The sequence below is a fragment of the Apodemus sylvaticus genome, chromosome 7 (genome assembly GCF_947179515.1).
Source record: "Apodemus sylvaticus chromosome 7, mApoSyl1.1, whole genome shotgun sequence".
NCBI classification, from domain to species: domain Eukaryota; kingdom Metazoa; phylum Chordata; class Mammalia; order Rodentia; family Muridae; genus Apodemus; species Apodemus sylvaticus.
Genome location: NC_067478.1, coordinates 70,457,952 through 70,470,319, shown reverse-complemented (window position 1 = coordinate 70,470,319; position 12,368 = coordinate 70,457,952). Strand labels below are relative to the sequence as shown.

The 12,368-nt window shown below is 39.0% G+C and overlaps 2 protein-coding genes across 2 annotated transcripts in view; one reads left to right on the top strand and one right to left on the bottom strand.

The window, feature by feature from the left end:
• The window catches only part of Nptn (neuroplastin), a 69,467-nt gene that overhangs the window by 41,037 nt on the left and 16,062 nt on the right, over positions 1–12,368 (top strand). Inside the window, exons 2-3 of the mRNA XM_052188176.1 lie at positions 2,162–2,330; positions 6,367–6,461. Coding sequence (XP_052044136.1) covers positions 2,162–2,330; positions 6,367–6,461 — 264 coding nt within the window. The remainder of the gene's footprint in view (positions 1–2,161; positions 2,331–6,366; positions 6,462–12,368) is intronic.
• LOC127688976 (ATP synthase subunit e, mitochondrial-like) lies at positions 8,858–9,204 on the bottom strand. Its single transcript, XM_052188181.1, has one exon. The coding sequence runs from the start codon at positions 9,157–9,159 to the stop codon at positions 8,944–8,946; it is 216 nt and encodes a 71-aa protein (XP_052044141.1). The 5' UTR covers positions 9,160–9,204; the 3' UTR covers positions 8,858–8,943.

Sequence of the window (12,368 nt, the reverse complement as noted above, 5' to 3'; positions counted from 1 at the left end):
TGCTCTCATCACCTTCTTAATCTCCCTGAGCTGCAATGATCATTTGCACCGTTACAGGTAAGAGTAGCATTTTCTTTGCCTCCTTGTATATAAACATCTGGAAACTCTTGGCCTCATTCTCAGAGTTCACCTTTTCTTAGTGCAATCTGAGAGGAAGAACCAGGAGATTCCCAAGTGGGATAGAATATGAAATTGGACAATAAAAATTCAGTGAAAACGTGAAAGTGTGTTTGGGTTTAATGTTGCTTTTGATATATTTTTAATTTCTCTTCTGTGGAGTACTGGTTCTATCTTTTTCTCTTCTGTTTTTGCTTGGTTTTAATTTTTCTTGGAATTGTGATGCTTTCTGCTGATGGTGTATGTGCGCCTTCCATTGCAGGGTTTGCAGCTGTTCTGCTCAACTTCTTAAAGCCCAGGGATTTGGCTTCTGTCCAGTGTGTCTTGAAATCATGGGACACCAATGCGCTAACGTGTTTACATGCATCTGCTTTTGTCTTAGTGGCTGCTATGCCTCCATTATTTGTATATAGAGACCTTGTTTGCTGTTACTAAATAGGACCAGTACTGAATGGAAGATAACTATTGTCCTGTTGCAGAATTGGAAATTAGTTAGAACCAGTTTGAGGCAATTTCAAGATTTGCTTTATCATAAGATAATAAAGACACTAACTTTATAGGCAGAAATACTACGTGGATTAGAAAGTCATTAAGACGTTATATTTTCCAAATATCTCGTGACTTCTCCATCCATCCTCTTCCCTCCTCTGAACTATATAAAAAGAAACAGTTTCAGAAGAGGGAGACAGTTCTATCCTCAAGAGTTAGAACTATTCTTTATAAAATGATGAGGGAAGCTGCTGTGGAAATGTATACTAGAAGTAGTCAGATACAGGAAAGTGGGGAATCATTCATGGGTGTCTGAGAAGGGAGTTGGCGGGGGAGAGGCACATACCTCTTAATGTGGATGGGGAAAGGTGATTGGTTGAGACTTCACCTGAAAGACAACATTTGATCCAAAGTCGGAAAAAAAACTAAATCTGGGAAAAGATAAAACTCAAGCAACATAGTCTTGATTATAATATGGAAATGAAAATTTAAAACTTCTTTCAAGATAGGCCTGCCAGAAATGATTCAATGTGATTAATAAATTTTTTGCTTCATGGGTTCTATTTAGCTAATTGTAGGTTATTTTTGTAGACAGATGTCATCCTAAGTTATCCAAGCCCATAATAGAACCAAAAAGAAATGTCTTTACCTTGCATTAAGGTGAAGGTTTTGGGGGCTAGGAGGTATTGGGAATTGGGGGACAGAAATAGGAAACTTAGATGTACTTTATAGGGCCATTTTTACCACTGATAGTAATTTTGGCCTTGGACATGTTATTTTACTTTTCTAGCCTATAAAAGAGGAATAAACCTTGCAGTTCTAAGTTTCTAGGAGCCCATATACCAAAACATATTGCACTCTAGTATAATTGTATTGTCTTGTAGTGCAATGTGTTTTAAAGTGCAATTCTAGAAAGGTTGTTTTGGGAATAAATATGGGCTGGAGAAAAGAGTCAGTGGTTCTTTAAGAAGTTACACTCCTCAAAACTTGAAAGAATCCAAGAGATTCCCAATGGGAAGTTTATTTTTAAATCTAGTATCTTTTCTATGAAATGGCTGTGGTCTGTTTGCTGTAGGTTTAGCAGAGTCCATTGTGGGAACAACCATATATGTATTATGTGTTGCTTTTCCAAGGTCCAGTGGCTCCGTAAGGAGTCTGTTACATAAATGACACACTGCCTTTGCATTCAGAACTGCAAGGCAGAGCTCCATTTTCTTATAGATGCTGAATTGGCTGATGGTTCTTACTTCATTAAATTGTGGTATTGAAAACTGTAAGTGGATTGTTGCCAGTGCAAGCACATGTAATACTCCCATTCTTTCACGTCTAGGCCAGCTGGTCTTCAGGCTGTTGTCTGCGCTAGTGGTCATTTGCTTATAATCATTGTTTTTCCTTTTTTTAACTTCCACCAAAGTGGTAAAGTGAAAGTCCCAGTGTAGTCCTGTCTGCCTTCCCTCTTCTTCTAGTCTCCCCACCCTACCCCATTTAACTCTCAGGCCAGGGCTATAAACAGTGGAAAACTATGGCACTCTGTCATTATGTACTCTAATTACAGAACCAAGAATTGTCACCAGTGAAGAAGTCATTATTCGAGACAGCCTCCTTCCTGTTACCCTGCAGTGTAACCTCACTTCCAGCTCTCACACCCTTATGCACAGCTACTGGACAAGGAATGGGGTAGAACTCACTGCCACCCGTAAGAATGCCAGCAACATGGAGTACAGGTGAGAACTAACACCAAAGAGAGTATGTTCATAATCCTTCATCATTAGCAATTCACGTTTATGTGATAAAGTTATGAGTATGAAAATGTTAATTAAAGGATACATTGTGGAGCTAGTGAGATTGTTCAGCAATTAAGGGTGCTTGCCACCAGGAATCCACATGGTGGAAGGGAAGAGCTAACTGTGGCAGGAATGGTCCTGCTCGTGTGCTCCTGCTTTAGTGCATATACTAAATAAATGTTTTTACAAAAGAGAGATGCTGGGTGTGATGATGTACATCTTTAATCCCAGCACTTGGGAGGCAGAGGCAAGTAGATCTCTGAGTTCAAGACCAGCATGGTCTACATAATGAGTTCCAGTACAGCCAGAATCATGTAGAAAGACAGTTTCTCAAAAAGCAAAACAAACAAACAAACAAACAAAAAGGGTGGGGTGGGGTGGGAGATAGAGAGATACAGACACATTATGAATTATTTTGCTACAGTAACTTTAACTGGTTCCTAAACTGGTTTCTGTGCTTTTTCTAAAGGTCTTTCATATTAATGCATCTTATCCTCATTAGGAATTTACATGTACATGTTGAAAAGATGAACTTGAGAATGTTTCTATTAAACATTCAGTATGATCTCATTATTTCAGTGAACTGAACTCTTTCCCAAATTCCGTACTTTGATTTGAGATGCATTTGGCCCTCTCCTGGTGCGTGCGAGGGGGAAGGGTGCCCGGGATAGAGATAGGGTCTCTTTATGTAGTTTGGAGTTCTGGTGTCCTGGTACACTTTACATATAGGGTGGGTTCCAACTCACAAAGACCCTCCTGCCTCTGCTTCCTCAGGACTGGGATCAAAGGCACCACCACATTTGGCCTTGGCTTTTTCTTCAGTAGTCTAGTCTGCTGTATTTGAGGCAAAACTAGGAATCTGTCAAAGATTCCTCAATGATTCTAGTGGGCAGTTGTAGTTAAGAGCCATAGATGATCCTGAATCTGCTATAATTAAGAAACTGAGAATAAGGAGTCATTTGCTCATGGAATTAGTTAATAGCTGAGTCACAGAATACAGGCCTTTTGACTTATTTCAGTAGTTTGAGAAGCAGTTGAAGTCAGCTTTGAAACTGGGACAAGGGATTTTCTTTTTTTTTTTTTGATTTGGTTTTTTTGAGACAGGGTTTTTCTGTATAGCCCTGGCTGTCCTGGAGCTCACTCTGTATCTGTAGACCAGGCTGGCCTTGAACTTAGAAATCCTCCTACCTCTGCCTCCTAGAGTGCTAGGATTACAGGCGTGCACCACCACCGGCACAAGGGATCTTAACTATGGGTAGATGCCCTAATGAATTGTCTTCTAAAAGTAAAGTCACCATAATCTAATCTGGACCAATCCATACAGTGGTCTTTATTGATCTGGGGGTGAGGTTTATAGCCTAGACATAGTCTCTGAATAGAGGAGGATATTTGCTGGTCTAAGTTTCTGGAACCCCAATGATATGGTACCTTTTAGAGTGTTGAGAATATTTAGCATCTCATCTTTTGGAAAAGTTTGTTTTGGGTTGCAAAGTGATCTCAAAAAAGATCAGCTGATCCTGCTTGGCAGAATAATACAATATAAAGAAATTACACTGAAGGGAGACCAGGAAAGCTTTTTGACTTAGCAGCAAAGACGTTCTGCAGCATCATTAGGATTTTTGTGCCCCTTATTTAATTGGTCTACATGAGTTTGTAAGTCCTCGTCCTTTTTTTTTTTTAATCCCCGGATCAAGAAATTAGTCATGGCTGCCTTTAAGTTCAAATACTATAGTATATTTTAGCACTAGTGTTAGATTCCACAACTACTTTGAATTGTTTCTGTAATGCCTTCCTTCCCTTCTATACCTCACCAGAAAGTGGCAACTTAATCTTTTCTACTGTGGTTTCTTCTGATGCTAAATTGAGAAGGTAGCCTCAGCAGTATTTTCATAGTTTAGAAAGTGGTAAGGGGTTGGAGTTATTGGGTGGTATTTGCTTTTACTTCTGGTCTATCCATTCATTTTATAGATTTTTTAAAAAAATATATATGTATGCTTCCTTTTTTTTTAATGCCAACAGAAGAGGGAATCAGATAACTTTATAGATGGTTGTGAGACACCATGTGGTTGTTAGGACTTGAATTCAGGATCTTTGGAAGATCTTTCCATTCCCAATTTTTAAAAATTAATTTTTTTTTTTGTATTTTTGTATTTGGTTTATTCAAGACAGAGTTTCTCTGTGTAGCCCTGGCTGTCCTGGAACTCACTCTGTAGACCAGGCTGGTCTCGAACTCAGAAATCCACCTGCCTCTGCCTCCCAGAGTGCTGGGATTACAGGTGTGCGCCACCACGCCCAGCTTAAAAATTAAATTTTAAAAAACTTTATGTGTATTGGTATTTTATCTGCATGTATATCTGTGTGAGGGTGTTGGATTCCTTGGAATTGGCGTTACAGATAGTTGTGAGCTGCTATGTGGGTGCTGGGAATTGAACCTAGGATCTTTGAAAGAGCAGTCAGTGCTTTTGTCAGTTGAGCCATCTCTCCAGTGGCCCACCCCCCATACTTTTTTTTTTTTTTTAATAATACCTCTTTCAAGGAAGCAAACATCCAGTCTGCTTGACTTTATTTACTGTGTCTTTGCCATTGCTGCCTTTTTTTGCCCCAGTTTACTGGATGGTCTCCAGGCTATGGATTAGAGTTTAGACATTCTTGGGCTACTCTGGCAGCTGGCCATTGAACAAGCTTCTGAAGCCTGTTCTACCTACTCTGTAGAAAACATTTTCTGTTTGTTTCAGTTTCTTTTTCAGTAGTTAGTCAAAGGGAATAAATGGTTTTGGGAAATTGTAAACACAGAGGCATGTCCTTGAATTCGGGATTTTTGTTTTGTTTTGTTTTTGTTTGTTTTTTGTCCCTAAGTACTTCTTATTGAACTTAAGAGTTAGGCAAACCCTGAAGTGTATGGCTGTTGATCAAACTCTGGACTACTTAAGAACAGCTGATTTTTGTGTGTTTTCCTTTTGAGAGCATAGATTCAAGGTGGTGGGATATTTGTATCATGTTGAAAAGACAGTCTGACCCTTTTAGAATATTGTGAGGACATAAGAAATGCTGAGTCAGTTCTTAATTGTGGTTTCTTAGCTTGTGTTTCTCTTTTTTTTTTATAATGAACAATATAATGGGTTAATTCATTGGGCCAGTAAGTGGTGAAGATTAGGAGTTTTCATTAAACATTAGTTTATGTAGTAGAGATGTAGATCTTTTAAATGATGTTCAGAAGAATATTTTGAAGCTGTCTTTGTATCCTTTAATCTGGGGCAGTTGATTTTTTTTTTCTTTCTTCAGCTACCAATGCCTGCCTGCCTGCCTGCCCACCTGTCCATCTCTCTCTCTCTCTCTCTCTCTCTCTCTCTCTCTCTCTCTGTGTGTGTGTGTGTGTGTGTGTGTGTGTGTGTGTGTGCACAAACTGAGTGTATTGAGGCTGTGTAAAGTTGTCATCAGCTGTAAGCCTTGAAAGGAACTATTATCCTGGCCTCGCATTCTTCTTACATTAATTGCTTAACTTGGTCTGGGTTCATATCTACTTGTTTGTTCTGACTTTGTTCATTCGCTCATTTGTTTTCTCATTTCTTCACTACCATATGTATGCCACGTGAGGGCTGAGTATAGAGTTGTGTGCCAGTTAAACAGTGCCTACTTCCATACAACATGGTCTGTTGCAGAGACATATCAGTCGAAAAATATGATAAATACATGGTTATAGAGTCTGGTAAATGCTATGAAGAACCACAGTGTAAGAGTAATGGGAGAGGAGGAAATTTAGATGGTGTGACATGTTGCACTCAGATGTGACAGAAAAGGACTTAATTATGCCGGGTGATAAGAGGAACAGTTTAGGAACATTATATGGAGATTTTGAGTTGGAAACAAGTTTTTCATATTGCAAAGTGCCTAGTTGAGCTAGAAGTCCCTTCTTGTTGCCTGTTTGATTTGCCTTCTATTGCCCAGTTAACTCATTTCTTTTCCCTTATCTCTGCAGGATCAATAAGCCAAGAGCTGAGGATTCAGGCGAATACCACTGTGTATATCATTTTGTCAGCGCTCCTAAAGCAAATGCCACCATTGAAGTGAAAGGTACAACCTATCAAAGGCTTCAGTATTAACCTCTGGCTCCTTCTGAGATACTTCTTTACTCTGGATATCTGGTTTTTAAAAATTCTTATTTCCATTTTGAGTAGCAATGTCATTTATAGCTAAGACAGGATTAAAAGCCTGGCTGCCTGATTTGAAATACAAACTCCATTGTGTACCAACTGTATAACTTTTCAAGATCCCTACTTCTATGCTTCGGTTCCTTTATTTGTAAAACAAGGACATCAATAGCACTTACTTGATACATTTGGTGGGAGCATTAATTATAGTATACTTACTATATAAAATTACTATTTTATGTGTCAAAATGTTGAAGTAATAGCATCTTATATGATCCAACATTGTATAAGTTCTTAAATCTTATAGGTATGACTATTTAGGTCTTAGTGACTATTTAGGTTTTAGGTGGGCCTGGCCACATTTGTGAAAGTACATTATACAAGGTTAATATAAAGCTGTTTGTTTTTAAGGAAATCTTGGGGGTATGTGGCATCTTAAAGATGAGGCTATAGCAGAGAGTTTCACAAGCAAATAGTACTATACAAATTGTAGCTACCTAATAACACTAATCTTAGTTTGCATGCATTATTCACCAGGAAAGACTGAGACCCCTGAAAGTGAAACCATTGTGTCCTGTAGTGAGTTTGTGTCAGGGCTAACCTAGAGCCCAGGTCTTGACTCTCTAATACAGTATTTTTTCCATTGTTAAGGAAAACATTGTGATTATAGGTTATACTTTCATTCTAAGAGGGTGTTTAAGGTACTGCTTCGGAAACAAGGTTTTTATATTTTATTTTGTTGAGAAAGGACTATAGAAAGACAAACTTGTATTAGAAGGACAAATTTGGGGAAAAGAAAGGCCCAAACAGTTACTTAGCTCGTCCTTAAACTATTTGGAAGATTAAAAATGCAAATTGAAGAGTTAGTCATGTTCAGCATCCTCTATGTATGAAGGGAAAGAACTGTCAGGGTGATACTGTCCTGACTTATCTGTCAGTGCCACCTCTTGCTGCTAGTTTCAATTCTGAGTTGTGGCGTGTGTTCCAGTGTTTACATCAGAGCACAACAGGCCAGTACTTGTTGCTTGATTCCTTTCTGCTTTTGGAGAATGCCAAATTTTTTTAACTTGAGGACGGAAAGTGTTGGACAACATTTCCTCTATGCCAGTAATGGACCTTCCCAACTGTAAGTGAGCTAAGTTGTGTGAGGAAACTTTGACTTCATAGTTGAAGCCCCGTGTCATTCCTGCTGAGCTCTTGGTACAGTCCTAAGTGATATGGGACAGGATAAGTTGGTTTGTTTGTTTTCTTATTGAACTTACTGATTGAAACATTTTGAATTTTTCAAGTATAATAACCTCTTACTGTTCTGCAGATTTCACATCTCTGCAGCTATAAAATGGCAACTAACTCTAACACTACCCCAGAGGCACTGCCAATATACATGACAATGGTTTAGAATTAAAACACACTCCCTTCTAAATTTAAGTCAGTTTTCACACCCAACCACAATTGGAAGCTAGCTTAGAATATGATCCTGGGTTGAGTTTAGTCAAAGCTTTTTGAACTTAACATACAAAAAATTCAGTGTTCCTAATTTTTACCAAACTAAACTATAAAGACTCAAGATACTACACACTCTGTTTTTTATCCATGTTATAGACGAGAAGACAAAAGCTAAAACTCCTTAGGAATTTGAATAGCTTGGGGCTGAAAGATCGTTTCTGTGGGTACAGTGCTTGCTGCACAAGCATGAGTACTGAATTTGGATCCCTAGCACCCACATAAAAGCTGGGTGTGATAGCTCGGACAGTAACCCTAACAATGGAGGTGGAGACAGAAAGATCCCTGTGGCTTGCAGCTGCCAATTCTAGCCAGTCAGTGAGCTCTAGGTTTAGTGAAACACATCCTGTCTCAAAAAGTGAGATGAAGAGTTAAGACAAGACTCAGTGTTGACCTCTGACCTCCACACATGCTTATGTGGACATACATACTCATGCATAGATTACACACGTACATATGAATCCCCCAAAGTAATATTTGTTTTCCTCATCTTCCTCTTGTAGTATCTGTAGCCCAAACTGGCCTTGTGATTCTCCTGCCTCAGAATCCCATCCACATACACCTTAAATATTTCATAAGCAACTTCAGCATTTGTGGGGATGGAAGAAAGAACAAGACTGGCCAGGAGAGGGGAAAGAGCTGTGATAATGTCCTGAAGTCTTTCTTCCCTGGGATCTGCCAAGCTTATTCAGAATTGCATACATTTCTCTAGCTTCTTTACTGTAGAGACTGTGGCTTCCAGGAACTATACATATAGGGGACTCATTGATACTCTAATAGATGTTGAATTTTTTTCTTCATACAGTTTTTCAATCCTTTGCCCTTTTCTCTTCTTTTTTTTTTTTCACACCATGAAACTTTATTCATCCTCAACGACTAGAGAAAGCAAGCTCACTGACGCCTCACTTGAGAATGCTGTCATCTTGAGCTTCTGCCAGTTCTCTCTCAATCCGTTTCAACTCATCTAGTCTCTTCTTTTCCTCTGCTGCTATTCTCCTCTCCTCTTCTGCCCGGGGTTTCAGGTAACTGTAGCGCTTGGCGCTGTATGCCATGCCGAGGATCAGAGCGGAGTACCGGCCGAACTTGATAAGCGGAAAGACCTGAACCGGGGGCACCATTTTGTCCGTGACCTTCTCGCCAGAAGTTCAACTCCCTTTTCTCTTCTTGACCTGCCTCCTTTTCTAAACTGCTGTTCTCTCTTCCCTACTTAACTTTCCTTACATGTCAGTATATTTTTTAGGATGGAATCCTAGGATTTTTAGAAGAATATTCCCTGCTTGCAGCTGGACGAGATACTGTGAGGTGTCATTACTGAAAGGAGTAATATAATCTCATATCTATCTGTACAGCACCTTGAACAAAAGCGGCATTTTCATGTCATTCATTCAGGAGGCTTCCCAGAAGCATCCTTTTAAGTTGCACCTTATGTAAAGGCTGGTTTGAGCTTCAAGTTGGGTCTGCACGAGAACTCTTTGAAATCATAATCATAGTATCTCTGGAGCATTAATGGTCATCATCTTCAGCTCAGATAACTATTCCTGCTCCACTGTTAGTATAGGATGCTGCTGACCTAGTCAGGTGAGAAAATAGAGGTTTTATAGGATTAAATGACTGACCTAGTATGGCTGAATTAACTATTGGGGCCAGATTTTCACCTAGGCACTCTAGGACCATGCTGCTATGTTCAGCACAGGATAATTGAAAGGCTTTTGACTGAGAGTTAGAGAAAATGGATTCTAATCTTGTCCTTTCAGTGAACTTATCACAAGCTTAACTAGTCCATATTTCACCTCTGGGCCCCAGTTTTCACTAGTGTCAGATAAAGTAAAATTAAGACAGTAATCTTTAAGATTCCTTCATGGTTCTAAGCCTGTCTCGCCTTTCATTGGACAGAGAGGAGAATTTAATACTGAAGAAAATGAATTCTGTTTTTTTCATTGGTAACAACCAGCTTCTCAAGATGGGGAACCTCAGTGTATCTTATATATCTATCTAATGGGACAGTTCTTTCTTACATTCTACAACATCTAACACTGGTGCCAAAAGTTAATAATTTAGTTATTAACTGGGGGTGGTGGTGGTGGTGGTAAAAGACAGTCTCATGTATCCCAACCTGGCCTTTAACTCTCTGTGTAGTGAAGTATAGCCATCTTGAACTTCTGATTCTCCTGCCTCTACCTCAGCAGTGTTTGGATTACATGCATGTATCACTGTACCTGGTTTTAATGCACTTGGGATTGAACCTATAGCTTTATGCATGCTGGACAAGCAGTCTACTGAGCAATAACTCTTTTGGGGTGTGGGGCGTTTTTTTTTTTTTTTTTTGTTTTTTTTTTTTTGTTTTTTTTTTTTTTTTTGTTTTTTTTGAGACAGGGTTTCTCTGTATAGCACTGGCTGTCCTGGAACTCACTCTGTAGACCAGGCTGGCCTTGAACTCAGAAATCCGCCTGCCTCTGCCTCCTAGAGTGCTGGGATTATACCACCTGGGGAGCAATAACTCTTAATAAGGAGTAGTTAGACTAGTATTCTCAAACTTAATTTAGTTAATTTGAAATGCCTGGATATCAGACGTATAAAAGCACATCAAGTAGTCAGTTACGGTAGCGCATGCATGAGAGGCTAAGGTAAGTGAATCACTCAAATTTATCAACAGCCTAAGCATCATAGAATCTTTAAAAAAAAATAAAGAAAAAAATAAGCAAGAAAGAGAATGGAAGGAAAAGAAAAAGAAACCAGAAAAATTACCAGCATCCAGGTAATTTCTAGTCTATGACCATTGTCTCGTGATGTCATTGTCTCAGTGATGTTACTGAAGGCAACACAGCCCCTAGATTAGTTTGATTAGCTGCCTTAGACCAATAGGACCTAATTAATTATTATTAAATGGCAAGCCTATATAAACTAAGATATTACGATATTATAATATTACAATAGACCATTAATCAATATACTTTGCTGGTGTCTAGCCTGGTGTAAGCTTTAAGCTATAGTGAAAATCTTGTTTATATAAGCAGGAAGAGTACATAAAAACTAGCATCTCTTTCATTTCTGCTACTAATAACTTAAAAGTCTAATTCTTTCCTTCCTGGAATGATAGTCCAATCTAAGTGTTTTTTTGCTGTTGATTTTTGGTTTTGTACCTTAATGGCTTGGATCTTAACTGTCTAGACTAGGCTAGCCTCAAATGTGGCACAATCCTCTTGCAACTCCCCACCAAGTTCTTGGGTTATAGTCATATACCATTATGCCTATCCTTAGTATTTATTCCTGAGTTCTTCCCTTTTGTTAGATTTGTATAGAGATGTAATTTAATCTTGTCAAGGCTTCTGTATAATAATGTATAGGTATTGATTCTATTTTATAAGAGGAAACACTAAAGCTTAAAAGATTTTATTTTATATTTTTAAATTTTTTAAACTTTTTCTTCTCTCATATATATTTTTATTAGATATTTGCTTTATTTACATTTCAAAAACCCCCATCCCATCCCCCATTCCCCTGCTTACCACCAACCCCCTACCAATACTTTCATGACCTGGAAATCCCCCTACACTGGGGCATAGAGCCTTGACCAGACCAATGGCCTCTCCTCTCATTGATGTCTGGAAAGGCCATCCTCTGCTACATATGTAGCTGAAGCCATGGGTCCCTCCATGTACTCTTTGGTTGGTGGTTTAGTCCCTGGGAGCTCTGGGGGAACTGGTTGGTACATATTATTGTTCTCCTGTGGGGCTGCAAACTTCTTCACTTCCTTGGGTCCTTTCTCTAGCTCCTCCATTGGGGACCCTATCTCAGTCTATTGGTTGGCTATGAGCCATGGGTATTTTGATCCCCCTTTTTAAAAGGATCAAAGTATCCACATTTTGGTCTTCCTTCTTCTTGAGCTTCATGTGGTCTGTGAATGGAATCTTGAGTATTCCGAGCTTTTAGGCCAATATCCACTTATCAGTGAGTATATGCCATGTGTTTTCTTTTGTGATTGGGTTACCTCACTCAGGATAATATTTTCTAGTTCCATCCATTTGCCTAAGAATTTTATGAATTCATTGTTTTTAATAGCTGTCTTCTCTTATATATTATACCCTAATCACAGTTTCCTTTCCTGGTCCATTCTTGCTACACTTGTTCTCTGTTTCTCTTCAGAAAAATGCAGGCCTTTCATGGATATCAATCAAATACAGCATATCACGTTGCAGTACGATTAGGTACCTCCACTCGTATTAAGGCTGGGCAAGGCAGCCTAGTAGGGGGAAATGGATCCCCCAAAGACAAAAGAGTCTGAGACAGCCCCTTCTCCCTCTATTAGGAATTCCACAAAAAGACCAAG